The following is a 15,393-nucleotide window of genomic DNA, read 5'->3' on the forward strand; positions in this document are numbered from 1 at the left end:
TGTTTAGTATTTTGGTTGTTTAGTATGACATAGAAAGGACTCTTTCTATGTCATTTAATTTTATTTTCAGAAGTAGTTAGTATAGAATTACCTAATTCATATTTGTGAATGCATCTAAAAAGCAATATTTTAAAACAAACAAATCCATGTTTTCCTTTTATTATATGTTCTTTTGTGTACAAGGTCTAATTTGAATTTAAAGTAAATAATACACTAGCTAATCTATTAGTTTTATAGTTTGTTTGTTTTTGTTTTGTTTTAGGTTGGTTTCAGAGAATTTGATGAGAAATGGTGTTTTAAGCAGTAGTGTAGAACAATAACAAAATTGTTTTGTTTGCTTTTTTACATTACAAAGTCCCATTCTGCTTAGATTTTTTTTTTATTATTATTTTGTATTTGGAAGAGGTTTATGTATTTATGGATACATTTATGAATGCGTGTAAATCTGTGTTATATAGCTGATTCGTACGAGCCGTGCAGGAACCCCGGCACTCCTCCCTATACCATTCAGAGCTCAGAGAAGCACGTGTATCAGGCTGGAGAAACTGTGCGCTTCTCCTGCATGAGTGGGTATGAGCTCCAGGGTGAGCCTGTTCTCCGCTGTGTCCCCGGGCACCCTTCCAAATGGAGCCACCCACCCCCGCTGTGCAAAGGTAGTCTGTGTGTTTTGCAATGTTCACGGTGTGCGATCTGCATATTATATCATTCACACAAGGTCTCTTTCCTGGTTGCAGTGTGGATGTTTATTTATTGATATGTTGTTTCTCTTCGGGGTAGGGAGTGATTTGTTTTGAATAATTGGTACGACAAGCAACATTTTCTCATTTGTTAAAAGCTCTCACTTTTTTCTCAGCGGTAACACTGGAGTACGTAGATGAACGCAGGCTGGATGGTAAGAATGTCTTAGTAATGCAAATACATTTATCTTCACTGGTGTACAGCTCAACTTACTTTATGTATTTGCTACACTCTGTCCCAAATCAGTGGCCAGTGCAGACTTCAGTATGGAGGGAGCCAGTGTGGCTGTTTCCATTTTTATCCCAGTGGCCGTAATCATAATTATCATCATGTCAATATATTTCTACTTTTCAAGGTAAGCGTTTTTTTTGGCTTGTTTTGTTTTGTTTTTAAATAAATCCATACTTTATTTACCAAAGATGCATCTATTTTTGATAAATGTTGTTCTTTTGAACTTTCTTTTCATAAAAAAATCCATCAGTATCTACAAAAGTATTTTGTTTTCAACATTGATAATAATACGGTTCTTTTAAATTGTAATAATATTTACAATATTACTGTTTTTACAGTTAAATAATGTTAGTTGCGAGAACACGTTAAATATAGTTTGTTGGTTGAAATTTGTAAATCGTTTGTGGCTAATGCTGTTTATCGTTTAGTTTAAACGTCCCTCCAGTGGGTCAGACTATTGCAGGTCGAATGATTTGTCCACATGTGTTTGTTCTCAGAGTGCAAGGCAAGTCTCTACGTCTCTCCATGTCCACATCACCACAATACGATCACATCAGAGGAGAGTCAGCTTTTGAAAACCCCATCTACGAGACTGCAGTGAGTAAACCAACGTTCATCCACAACCACCTCCTCACTTGTAACAGAAGCCTATTCCCACCCATCACATCCATTTGTAGTGATATTTCACGGCAGGACTGAGAGGTACTCATGTGTTCAGTCTTACAGGTGCACATCTGCACTTTGAACGCCATCTGCGTTGCCATATTGTAGGTTCATTTCTGTGATCTAATTAGCTGTAAAGTGCCATTCTGGAGCTGAAATGAAGTGGCACACGGAGCCACGCCCTCATGATTTCATTATTAGCGATCATACACAGTTTTATCACTGGGCCAGAACACCAGAGGAAGTGACACATTTAACGGTATTATTGCATAGACTATTAGCATATCACCAGCCACCTCTCCTTCACCTGCTCTCTTTGTTCAATATATTCTCATTCATTCAACTAAAAAAGGTATTTCACATGTAGATTAAAATTCTGTCAGTATTTATTTATTTTCATGACACTTTGAACCTGTGTGACTTTTTCTTTCTTCTGTGGAGCAAAGAAGGGAGAAATTTAGCCAAAATTCTCCAAAATGGAAGGGAACTATTGCGATTAAATTTTTTAAAATAATGTGGAAGTAAAAAGGTATCATAAAACTAGTCTGTATATAGGTCTTATAAAAAAATATACTGTTTAATATCTCTGTTTTCAGCTTTTCAGAATTTTGGGTTCAGAATCATTTTTTTAAGAACCTACCACTTTTTTTGAGTAAGCATAAATTAAATTGAAAACAAATGACAGTAATAACTTTTCTAGTGTTACAAAAGATTTCAGTTTCTTACAATGTATGTCCTTTTGAACTTTCTATTGAAATCAGGGAGCTTTTTGAGAACTTTAAGAAATTTGAATTTTGGAGATTGAGAGAATTAAAAAAAACTCTTTAGTAGCAAGTCAGCATTCAAGTAGAAAACGGTATACAAAAATAGTTTACAGTGTTAATGTTTTACTCACATTTTACTCAAGTCATGCAGGTTTTAAACGACATGAGATTTAATTAAATTTTAAATAAAATAAATAATATATATATCTGACGATTTGTGGCATACATGAACTTGCCCAATCACTTACCCTTGCACTTTCTTTCCTCCCTCACTATCTGCATCCCTGAAGAACAATGAGGTGAGATTTTGACTGTCAGTACTTTTACAATGATACATGTTCTTTTCCCCCAGCCTCCTGCGTCTGGCATGCGTTACAGACCCCAGGTTATTCGCACCTCTTATGTGCCGTGTTATAGCGTCCCTCCAGATCTCTCTCTCTCTGTGTGGTGTAGCACTCACAGCACGGTCCCAACAGCACTCACTCCCTGCATATACTAAACCGCTCGATAACAGTTTCTGGCCTCCAGGGCAAAGTCTGAGCTTAACTGTACATAAGTGTGTGTGTGCGGCCGGACAGATGAGTGTCTGCGTGTGCTGTATGTGTTTGTGCATGTGTGCCGCTTCTTCTCGCACTAATGCCCTGACGTGGTGTACTAGCATTCTGTGAAGATGATGCATCTCTCTCGGGTGTGAAGAAAGACATGCCATGTCCGGGTTTACAAAAGACTGCGATTACAAAAAGCATAGCCGATCGATATTACATTTTGGATATTTAATTTCAGGATTATAAAGGTTTGTTTTCGTATGCGTTATTGATTTAGCACGCCGTTTGTTTTTCATAAGCATCACAAGGCTTTTAAACACTCATTTAAAAATCTACATTGTGTTTATTTGTGAAAACATCGCGATATCGCTTCATAAATCACACATCGTTTTGGCCAGACAGACTTCCATTATGTTTCCATTGCTGATTATTATTTTTACGTTTTACGTTAAGTTGCATGGTATTTTTGATTTGTACAGAGACCTATGATTCAAAGCAGCCACCAGAGGTACTCTCTAGGATTCTGTTGTAAAGAAAGAGCCTGTAAGGAGAGTTGATCAATGGAATAGCATCACATGGACAAGGCAGAGAAGGTTTGAACCACTGGTGTAGGGCAACTCCATCTTTAGCATCTCTCTTTCATATTGTGTTTGCAGCCAACCTTGGTTTTGCTGCTCCTCACAACATGAAATGATATACAGTATATACATATATGCATATAAATGTTACATGTATTATATTTGATGTGTTTTTGTTTTTTGTTTTGTTCCGCAGGATACGAGAGAATATGAAGTCTCCATTTAAGCTTGTTTTAGCATGGAGGACCGGAGGCCTTTCTCTGCCTTGTGGAAGATCTCTCAGTTCCTTTCACATCTTGTGTAGCCAACTCTGCTCTTAATCTCACCTACCTGCTCATCTTTTGCCATCCGCTGTAAATATCACCTTGCTTCTGAGGACTTCCGCAAGCGAAGAGTGTGGACAACATGATATTATTTTTGTAGAGCTTCAATAGCCATGGCCTAGCAGAATTGCTTGTACAGTTTTTACCCGTAATTGAGCCAAATTAAGGAATTTTAAAAAAGGACTGATGATAGGGGAGTCCGTGTTATTTAGGAAATTGATGTCTCTTTAAACAGTTTTTTTTTTAAGTGTCACCTCCTCCCCCCTCCTTCTCTAAAAAAATCACATTTAAAGTTGCATTGTGAGATTTAAATAAATCACAAGTACAGGAAATGGTTAGAAGTAAAAAATCACACAAAAATATAAAGTAATTAAACAAAACACAAATAAAGTTACATTTACCTATTAATTTCTGTTTGAAATGGGTTTCCGTAGCGATGACAAACTACTATTTATTTATATAAGGTTTGGAGTCTGTAAGATTTTTTTGTCATGTTTTTAAAACACTTTTAATGCTTACCAACACTGTATTTATTTGTTTTGTTTTTTTAAATAATATTTTAAAATATTGTGTTTTCTATTTGAATATAATATAATTTTTATTTATTTGTGTAATAGTAAAGCTGAATTTTCAGCATGCTTTACTCTAATATTCACTGTCACATGATCTTTCAGTTCATTTTTATGTGCTGATCAGATACTCAAGAAACTCTTTTTTTTATTACTATCAATGCAGTTGTGCTGCTCATATATTGTGGAAAGCTTGATAATTTGATGAATAGGATGTTCAAAGGAACAGCATTTATTTGCAATAAAGTTTTTCAACAACGTTTAATGCGTCCTTTCTGAATAAATGTATTATTATTTTGTTTTTAATCTGACTGACTCCAAACTGTTAGTTTATCCAAATGAGCTAGTCACAAATGTAATCATAACATTTCACACTTAAACACCTCCACGCGGGGAAAAATAAACATTCTTTAAAACAATTGTATAAAACTCAGCAACCATTGAACGTCATTTTTTAGTATTATTATTATTATTTGAATTTTCCACAACACGAAAATTAAATGTGCTACTTACAAAAGCTGTGATTGAAAAACATTCAAATAAAATCTGCCAGTTTCACAAAGCATAGTATTTTTTGCATGGAAGCTGGAACTCAAGCCTTTGTGTTAACCGTACTTACGACTCGCCTGTGTGTACAGTCAAACAAAAGACTGCTGGGAAAGTAACCTCTGTCTGTGTTAAATTTCAGCTTCGGTTGATTTAGCCAAAAGTTAAAATCTATGTACAGAAAGTTCTTGTAAATCATCCCACCTTTACTGATCAATTGGCTGTAATTTTTGGTTTCAGTTTATTTTTGTATGTTTTTATACATATTATGGAGCAAAATAACAACTGACTGTACTCTTTCAGCAGGCACTCTTAATATATAAATATCTAAGAATGTACATAAACTTTGTATTAGATATGGCTTAAATGTATGTATATATGAGGTTTATCTATTATAGAATAGATCTTTGTTCATCATTTCACACCGTCTGTTAATACCAATGATATGGATCATCTAAAACGGTTATGTACTTGGTCCCCATATGAATGTCGTCTGTATTGATTGAAATAATGTCATTTCAATGTAACTAGCAAAAGCTGCCAAAAACATCACAATTGGTCACATGACAGACTTGCATCGTGAGTGTATGTTTCAGTGTTTCGCTGTCTCCGAATAAACATCAGAGTTTGGGAAGCTAAAAAATAACATTTTCGGAATTCAAGGAACTTTATTCAGAGCAACATCAAAAACTCTGATAAAATTACAGGCATTACATTAATACGAAATTATCCAAAGCGACTTAAGTAATAAGTGCTGTAACAGACATCACACGACATTGTAGTTTGAGTTTTTTTATTTTATTAATGTGTTTATTTTTTTGAGGGCACCTGCAGAAGGCATCTGTCTTAAAGTTCGCCAGGGTCTTGGCGGTTTGGGGTTATCATGGCCCAAAATGTTATATTTTTACTTTGTTGTACTGTACTGTAATTATTTACCACAACATTGTCACGGCATATCTTCAATTAAAAATGATATTCCATCGGACTGTGTTGTTCTGAATTGTTCTTCGCCATCGTTTTCCTTTCTGTGAAACTTTTCCACTGCGCTTCAGAGAAAACGTGGCCTGCGGGCTCGTAGAGTTTGTGTTGTCCTGTCAGACTAACGCTAGGAGGAGCAGTTCCCCTCTTCGTCTCAGTACGCATGCGCAGACTTCATTCCAACCCCGCTAGAGTCGAGTCAGAGGAGGGCAACGCCAGCCAGTTAGCATAGCTACTAGCAATGGCTTTTCATAACAACACCTTTGCTCTTCACTGCTGTCATCTGAGCGCCATCCACGAGTGTTTCTGCACATGAGGACCTAACCGCCGACAATCAATCCAGCAGGCTTACTTTGCGACAGCGAGCGCTTTTTTTACTCAGTATGCGATGGGGACAGACAGCTGTGGATTTCTACACGCATCTTTGCAGGCGGCTGCTGCTGAAGCAGAGGATGCTGCTAGGCTAGCGAGCTAGGCCTTTACATCCCACAGGAACCCTTCAAAACTGCGCCAGGCAGCAACTCGCATCCAAAACAGGAACGATATTTGCACTTAAACGAGAGTTTGAGCGATTCGTCAGCTCTCGTTTGGCACCAGACGTCTGGCGAGCTGTGTGCTTTTGTTTGTTGATAGCTGCTAGCTAGCCGAACATCGAGCAGCCAATCCGCTATCTTGTTAGATTATCGACCCGTTTAATATTCCCAGAACGGCTTGAAGACAGCAGGTTAACCCGATTGGGTTTGGAGGAGGCTAGAACTGCTGTCGGGTTGTGTGTTCATGCTACATTTTAGCAGTGTGAATGTGGGACAAAATGGAGACCCCGAAGATTCTGTACGATTTGGACACGTCTGGGGGCCTAATGGAGGTAAGCCTGTCTGCCCTTCAGCTGTGCCTCGAATCACTGTATTGTGTGAGTTAAATGTCCGTGTATTAAGGGTTAAATGAGTCATAATAAAAGCAAATTGCAGAATGGAAATGAATCGTTTGAGGACATTTGCTTTGGGGAGTTTATACATGGGCCTAGTGAAGAAATAGCTTTTCTGGAAAGTAGAAATGGGGACAGAATTGTATGTATATGTATGTGTGTGTGTGTGTGTGTATGTATGTATGTATATATATATATATATATATATATATATATATATATATATATATACACACACACACACACACATACAATTCTGTCCTGATTTCTACTTTCCAGAAAAGCTATTTCTTCACTAGGCCCATGTATAAACTCACCAAAGCAAATGTCCTCAAACGATTCATTTCCATTCTGCAATTTGCTTTTATTATGATATATATATAATTTGACAACTAAAAAAAGTTTATTATACTTTATAGTTGAATGCAGTGGTCCTTCAGGCCCCCTGATCTGCATGATTTTTGCGGTCTCTAATGTCACCCTTTCTTTCAATTTGAAATCTGTATTGTGTGTGTTTCGGATTAGTATAACAGTCTTAAATGTGCCGGTAGGGTTTAAAACACCAGTTGAATGCGTGAAGCCATTCTCCGTCGACGTCTGTCAGGAGATCTTTGTGTGACTACATGCATGCTTAAAATATATTTGCCATATATCTGTTCCAGCAAATTCAACAGCTGCTCGCACCTCCACGCTCCGAGGATGGAGAGAAGAGACGCAAACCAGAGAGGGAGACCAGGAGAGGAGGCCGAGCCACGAACCATGACACCTGTGATAGCTGCCGTGAGGGAGGAGACCTGCTCTGCTGCGATCACTGTCCCGCTGCTTTTCACCTGCAGTGCTGGTATGTTTGCTGTGCATTTTCACGTCTGGGTGTGCAAGTCTGCTTATGCTGCAGATTTTTAAAGGTCGTGGAAATGATCTTGTTGGCCAATTACGATTACGAGGGTGACTTGTGGAGCTCTTGAAAGTGCAGTTGTTGTTGTTTTTTTTTTATAGTGAATGCATTTGTGAACTTACAGTTAATGACATGCATTATCATTTAAGAGTTTTAGGAATTAAAAAAATATCCAATGGTCATAAATGTTAAAACGGTGACATTTAATGTATTCGGCAAAGCTGAAATTGAATCAGCAATTACTCCAGTGTCACATGATTCTTCAGAAACCGTTCTAATATGCTGATTTAGTGCTCAAGAAATGTGTTTAATGCGATTGTGCTGCTTAATGTTACTGTCATAGAAACTAAAGTCAGTTTGACAGTTGTCCCATGTAGAAACTTGACACTAAAAACTTATCGCACACAATGTAGATTTTATGATCGCTTACAGTGCACATCACCACTTCCTTATCCAACAGCAACAAAAATGGCTAAAAATGGGCATTTTAAAAAGGTTTAGTTCACTATACTGCTTAACACTGACAGCCTGGGCTTGAAGTAAAATATTAATAACCCTACAGGTTGTTTTCCGTACAGCTGCCCTCATTATTTCTCTCATTCTGAAGCCACTGCAGTGTCTTTATTATTTGTCATAGAAGCTTTGTTTTGGATGGAATCATTCCTGCTTCATTTGATGGTTGTTTAAAGCAAACTCCTAGTTTTTACTGCTGTAGTCCTATGCTTCTCACTAAGGGGGAGTAAATGTATTGTTATTCAACAACTTTCCTGTCCTCGGGGAAGATTTGTTCGGATGTGCTTTACATAAAATCGATCCAGCCTTTCTCTTGGTTAATGTAATATAAAGCTAGTCTATAGTGCCGTGTGGCAAATAAGAACAAAAATTCTTTTTTTGTAGAACATAAGCAACATTACATCATTTGCAACATGCAACCTAAAGATTGCGAAGCATCCTCGTGGTTAGGCCTGTTTTAACTTGTAGATTTGATGAGACCTAGACGGTTTCAGCATGATTGCAACTTTGTGGTTTTCTTTGCATTGAGCGCATCATGTTAAACATAATTTATAGTGTGTACAAACCATTGTTGTTTCAGGATTTGTAAAAGTTATATAAAATGTGATTCCTCGCAGTAATCCACCTCTGAGCAGAGAGATGCTGCCCCCTGGTGACTGGATGTGTCATCGCTGCAGTGTGCGCAAAAAGGTTGGGAAAGTCATTTTGCCGTTGCTGTCTTGTATTTGGAAACTTTGTATGTATGCAGAGATGCCACCTAAAAATGAAAACTGTCTGCGTTTGTGATTAAATGAATAAATGCATAATTCTGGCATTTATAATTTCTAAATACAAAGATGCATGCCTATACCACAAAGGATATAAACCCAAAATGCATTGCACAATCAAACAAAAACTAAGAAATGTTGATGAAACAACTTATATTTAAGTGTCTAAAACATCAAATTATTTACTCAACATATGTGTGCTATTTAGTTATTTAACACATCTCTTCTGTCTTTATTTGACTCTACTTCTAGCGCTCTCTATAGTAATTCTATTCTTTAAAAAAATAGCTTGTTCCTTTTAGACCTGCAGTCTTTTCATTTACTGTTTGTTATCTTAGGACAAATTTGTTTTTTTTTTATTTGTTTTTTTGTATTTTATCTATTTGTTTTTATTATACAGTTAACAAAAAATAAAAAAACCTCTAACACTATATTGCTCTATTCTTTTTTTCTCCGTTTTCTTTATCTAATGTAATAATAAAAAAAAATAAAATATATATATATATATATATATAATATATATATATATATATATATATATATATATATATATATATATATATATATATATATATATATATATATATATATATTACTCTTTCCTGTATTTTTTTTTCCCTAATTTGTAAGTTGAAGTTGCTTAGGATGAAAGTGTCTGCTAAATGTAATGTAGAGTCTTATGTGATGTAGGTTAATAGCTTGCTATTTTATCAGCATGCTAACGGTTGACTTCTCAACCTTTCTGACTAGTTTCAGGAACAGAGCTGTAGTGTGTCATTTTCTGATTCTTTAGAAGCGTGAGCAGAAGGCAGAGCAGGTGAACGGGGCATTGGAGCGGCAGCTGTCCAAGAGGTCCTCTTCTCCTGCAGCAGAGCTGGAGCTGGGAACACTGCGTCTGGATGGACTGCCCTCTGCCGCATCAGGAGGCCTGAGACTCGCCGTCGCGCAGGTCCGTCTTCTGGAGCGACGCACGAGCAGCCGCCCCGGGACGCCCACCTCAAACGCATCCACCGACACACCTACGCCATCAGAACACAATGACGTGGACGAGGACCTGATGGACGTCGAAGAAGAAGTGCAGGGCTCTGAATCAGAGGGCGCTACACCCCGTCTGAAGAAACCTTTTCAGCTGCTGATTGCTGCGGCCATGGAGAGAAACCCCACACAGTTTCAGCTGCCCAGTGAGCTCACGTGCACCACTTCACTGCCAGGTGAGGCTCACCCACACTATTAAGTTAAGTGGTTAAAGTGTGCTCTATGTGTTATAAATAACTGTATATATGTGTGTGTGTGTGTGTATCTACAGGCAGCAGTAAACGCAGAAGGAAAGAGGAGGCAATAGGCAAGAATGTAAAGAGGCCACAACATGAGCTGGATCCCAGCGGGCTGGTCCCTCTGCCAGTGAAAGTGTGCTTTACCTGTGGCAAGTAAGAGCCCAGAAATGTTACAGACACTGACGGCATCATGTATTATTTGCTGATACTAATTTTATGTACAGAGAGCTTTTACTGTGGGATTTTTCAGTAAGCAAAACAAGGTTTGTTAATGATTAATGTTAATGAAGTTAATGATATACAGGATAACTATGCATGAGAAAGTTATGTTCATTTCTATATGCTGTCTATAATAATAATATTAAAATAACCAAAATAAGTGCCAGAATGTTAATGCCTTTGCACTCTAATGGAGAGGCTAAATAATAGATAAAAAATCTGTGTGTTATTCTGTATGCTTAAGATGTGTTCTTTCTACATGTTATCTTAAGGGGTTTTATATTGTAAAAAATATATATTATAGTATTATATATAATAATAATAATATGCATATTTTACTTTATTTAAAGAAACCAGTCCAGTGTATATTCACATTTGAGGCTTAATACTATAGAAAATCAGTAAGATTTACAGTTGTTTATAGCTTGTTTATTGTCATATGAAAATTATGCTCGTAATTAACAATCTCAATTACAATTTCAAGGGAATAATCAACAATTATGTTTTTTGTCATGATCGGGCAGCCCTAGAGTCACACACAGACTATCATCAGTATTGCTACACAGTGCATCAGTTTCCTGTCTCTTGTTGCTCCGTAGGAGCTGCAGGGTGGCTCCTCTGATCCAGTGTGACTACTGTGCGCTCCTTTTCCACATGGACTGCTTGGACCCCCCTCTCACTGCCATGCCCACTGGGAGATGGATGTGCCCCAACCACGCAGAGCACATCGTGGTTAGTGTTTAGTCTCTGATCGCTTGTTGTTCATGTTAAGGATGTGTAACACCACACATGTAATAAGAATTGTTGTAAGAATGTTTCTTTCTATGTTTGTGTAATATTGGATAACTTTGTCTTCTGACTGATTGTGATTTTTGTTAGACTTTTGTCAAGATTTTGTGGGCCGTAAAATGTAAAAGTTGTTTATTTCCATTCTAGCTAAACCAAAATAACGTCACCCTCAGCACACGTTGCCAGCTCTTCGATCAGTTCCAGGACCGGTTGTCCCAACATGCAGTCAAAGTGGACTTCCTGCGCTGGGTTCACCGCCAACACCATCCCAACCGCAGAGGTGTTCGTCACCTCAAGAAAAAGACATTGAAGGTGAGACTCATTGAGCAACATTGTTATATTTCTTTTGTTATTTTTACATTTGCTTTATGCTCTATTTAAAATGCATTTAGCTAAAGATCTGCAAGCACAGCAGCTTTGAGGGTTTTTTTTACTTTGATGTGTTTGTAGGTTCCCAATGCCATTAAAAGTCACTACCAAAATCCTCCTTTGCTGGTGGATCAAGTGGGTCTTCGCAATGGACAGCTGGTGACGAACGGTTTTGTGGATCAAGAATGTTCTTCTCAACATTTAACCAGCGAAGGGGAGCAAGAGGAGGTAAATGTACTGTAGGAAGTGATTGTATAACAAACTAAACTGCTGTGGTATGAATATGAGTGCAAAAGTATTCTGTATCATTTACCTTTTTTTCTTTTCTTTTTCTTTCTTTCTTTGCACAGTGGCTTCGTCATGTCATTGCACTTCAGTGCAGTATTATGAAACATTTATCTGCTAAGCAGATGTCATCCTCCCTCCGGGACTCGGAGCAGACTGATATGTCAGACGTGAAGACACAGGAATCTACAGAGGTGCAGGACCTCGGCTCTCAGAATTCTGACAGCCTCCAGCCTAGAATTACACAAGTTGGCCCCCAGGGGGCCCCTGTGCTGCCTTGTGCTGCACCCGAACAGTCTGAAAGCTGCAGAGAAAGATCTTGTCATGGTGACGCTGACGGTCCAGCGGAGAAGGGAACGGGAGTGAATGGGCCGGTGGCATGTGACGGGTCCAGCAGCCCCTCTAGACTACAAACTCCAGCAGTCTCAGAACCAGCCCTGCTCAACCATGTAGACGTAAAGACTGAGAGCAGCAGTCCCCTCAGCTCCTGTATGCAGAGAGATACTCCTTCATCTACAAGCCTCGCTTCAGACTCGCCTGCCCATCATCACAGTTCAGCTGTAGGGAACTCCTCTTCAGGGCTCAACAGCAGCCTGTCATCTCAAACTAAAGGTAGGAGCCTACATCTCTATACTTCATACTCTCCGTATGTTCATTTCCTTCAACTGTGCTCGAAGGTTAAGAATCACTATCTTCATTGTTTCCCCACAGACTAATGGGTAATAAAAGTTGTATGTCTTTGTGTAATGTTTTTTTTTTTTTTTAACGCATTAATACAGGATATATTTTTTAAATATTTACATGTATATTTATACAATTTATATTATTTGCAAATAAATTTTTAAAATACAAACACAGTATATTTTTCCTAAATGTATGCAATGTATACATTCTTCAGTGTCACATGATCCTTCAGAAATAATTTTAATATGCTGATTTAGAAACGTGCTTAAGAAACATTTCTTATCGGTGCTGTTTTTCCAGGATTGTTTGATTAGAAAGTTCAAAAGAACAGTGTATATATGTATATGTTATTTAATTTTCACATCCATATTGAATACATGTTTTCATTTATTAAAATCGTACTGATCGTAAATCGATCCCTAATATATGTTGTGCAAACTGAAGCAAAATTAGTTTTAAGTTCACAGAATTGAATGTCTTTGTTTTTGCAGAGAACAAATTAAGTGCAGATGTAATGCCTGCTGGGAAAGGCTCGGTGCTCCCGTCCTCTATAGGCAGCTTATACAGCTACATCAAGAATGTGGTTCAAGGAGATGCAGGTAAGAGATCCACTTCATTTTTTTTTTTTTTTTTTTTTTTTTTTAAATGAATCCGTTCATTGTCCAGCATTAATGATAATCCTGCACTGGTTCTGAGGAATAAAATTCTTTCTGTTGTAGAAGTGGACATGAATGAGCTGGATGAGGAGTTTATCAGACTCCTGGCTTGGCAGAGGATCCAGCAGCTGTTATCTCCCAAATCACTTCAACCCTCAAACAAATGTGCGATTCCTCCAGCCATCACTGCCCCTCTCCCTAAACCTTCCCCTCTAGCAGACGGTAACATATCTCACCCTTCACGTCACATTGAGTTCGTCCTTTTGCCCCTCCAGTCATAATATAGCAAGTTTTTGGTCTTTTTGCAGTACAAAAAAGGGATGTACAAGCTCGAGCAGTACTGTGTCCTTTAACAGGAAAAGGGGCAGCTATCAACATGTGCTATAGGACTCTGTACATAGGAACAGGTACGGTTTGCTACAAGCAACATGTGCGTTTTGCATTGTTTTGAGTAAGATTCATAAAGATTTTTGCTTTGTTTCAGGTGCTGAAATGGATGTGTGCCTTACAAACTACGGTCATTGCAATTACGTTTCTGGGAAACACGCCTGCATCTTTTATGATGAAGTGAGTGTTATCAGTAATCATGCCTCATTAAAGGCTCTTGGGAAGCTTGTTTTAATTTGAATCCAGATTTAACAGATTTAATTCACTCTCTCTTAGAACACAAAGCATTACGAGCTTCTGAACTACAGCGAGCATGGGACGACTGTAGACAACGTGCTTTACTCATGTGACTTCTCCGACAAACCAAACATCACTTCACCCAGTGGGCTCGCATCCAAAGTACAAAACAGCATCAGTGAGTACCGCCCATATCTTGTTTTTGTCATTTGTGATATGGTTGCTGTAACGCATCCCATCTCCGCAGGAGGTAACAGGTCAAGGAAACTGCTCGGCGAGATGTGCACGGAGACGGTGCTGATGCCCTTAGGTGGTGTGATGAGCAGCCAGGCTCAAGGAGGACCCAAATCACCCTGCAACTGTAAAGCCAGCAGCTCCAGCCTGATCGGGGGCAGCGGAGCCGGTTGGGAGGGCACTGCATTGCTCCACCACAGCAGCTGCATCAAAGTGGGCTGCATGCAGTTCCTGTTCAGCATCACCGAGTTTGCTAGCAACCAACCCAAAAAAGAGCAGACGTCCACCAGCGTCAGCCAGGAAGAGACCGAAGCGGGTGACACACAGACTCCCAAACTCCACCAAATGCCAGTGCTACAGTCTAAGTCTGTATCATAACCCCTCCTCTGCTTTGAAAAATGGACCGTAAATGCAGTTTGGAATTGAGGAACTTTGATAAAGCGGTTTAATTCATTCATTTGTATGGAGGTATTTTGGGGCCTGGGTTTTACGGACAAAGTGTTTGCACATTACATTTCTATCTTTTTTTTTTTTCTCTTTTTTTTTTTATGCAAAACCTTTTGACTGAGAAGCAGCCGTTGGTTTTTCCACTAAACCTTACTTGTCGACACCACACCCTGTATACTTTGTGTCAGCGCAAGGGGTTTTTATGTACTCTTTTGAACAATATATTTACTCCAAAATATTTTATTTTGTTATAAAAAAAAATGTATTGTTCCTTTTCTGCAGTTTTTGCACACTAGGTAACTATATGCAGAAATGCATACATGTGCAAATACCTTTGTAGGATTTATTAGCAGAATCGTTGAGCGTTCTGGTTTCTTCTGGAACTGTCCATTTCTCTGTAGTGTTAGAGCCTCTACAGCCTTAGTTGTGAAGTTCATTTGTGTATAAAGCTAGTTGTTCAACTAAAATTGTCCCTTTTGGTCATGTACATGTGACTGAAGTGTCATTTTGTCAGCAAGAAAACGTCTGACATGTATGTCATTGCGTTGTAAATATATAAAGATTTTTAAATAACAGACCACTTCATGATTTGTTTATAAATCAGCTAGAAAAGAAAAATGACCAATCCTCATGTTGTTTCAAATCTGACCTTTGCCAAAACTGAGCCCCCTTTTTTTTTTTTTTTTTTTAATTCTTTTTTGTTTAAGGAATGAAGTGAGTGGGGAAAAAAATGACAGATTTTAAGTTTTGTGGTAACTTTAATCCCTTTCATGCGTT

The 15,393-nt window shown here is 38.2% G+C and overlaps 2 protein-coding genes across 9 annotated transcripts in view; both read left to right on the forward strand.

Annotated features, from left to right (window-relative positions):
* sez6b (seizure related 6 homolog b) overlaps window positions 1-5,942 on the forward strand; it is a 169,500-nt gene extending 163,558 nt beyond the window's left edge. For 6 of the 8 annotated variants that reach the window (XM_043221529.1, XM_043221528.1, XM_043221530.1 and 3 more), the window contains 7 exons: window positions 459-653; window positions 854-892; window positions 985-1,093; window positions 1,467-1,566; window positions 2,687-2,695; window positions 3,421-3,534; window positions 3,716-5,942. In XM_043221529.1, the coding sequence (XP_043077464.1) occupies window positions 459-653; window positions 854-892; window positions 985-1,093; window positions 1,467-1,566; window positions 2,687-2,695; window positions 3,421-3,498 (530 nt within the window). In that variant the 3' untranslated portion in view covers window positions 3,499-3,534; window positions 3,716-5,942. The remainder of the gene's footprint in view (window positions 1-458; window positions 654-853; window positions 893-984; window positions 1,094-1,466; window positions 1,567-2,686; window positions 2,696-3,420; window positions 3,535-3,715) is intronic. The other 2 variants (XM_043221526.1, XM_043221527.1) reach the window with 2 other exon arrangements.
* A 164-nt stretch (window positions 5,943-6,106) lies between these two features.
* phf12b (PHD finger protein 12b) lies at window positions 6,107-15,191 on the forward strand. Its single transcript, XM_043220796.1, has 15 exons — window positions 6,107-6,800; window positions 7,523-7,701; window positions 8,886-8,958; window positions 9,829-10,246; window positions 10,342-10,462; window positions 11,128-11,260; window positions 11,465-11,629; window positions 11,768-11,914; window positions 12,037-12,583; window positions 13,147-13,254; window positions 13,375-13,533; window positions 13,620-13,718; window positions 13,796-13,878; window positions 13,975-14,113; window positions 14,183-15,191. The coding sequence occupies exons 1-15, from the start codon at window positions 6,735-6,737 to the stop codon at window positions 14,545-14,547; spliced, it is 2,802 nt and encodes a 933-aa protein (XP_043076731.1). The 5' UTR covers window positions 6,107-6,734; the 3' UTR covers window positions 14,548-15,191.
* Window positions 15,192-15,393: the final 202 nt, after the last annotated feature.

The sequence above is a fragment of the Puntigrus tetrazona genome, chromosome 21 (assembly GCF_018831695.1).
Source record: "Puntigrus tetrazona isolate hp1 chromosome 21, ASM1883169v1, whole genome shotgun sequence".
Lineage (NCBI taxonomy): Eukaryota > Metazoa > Chordata > Actinopteri > Cypriniformes > Cyprinidae > Puntigrus > Puntigrus tetrazona.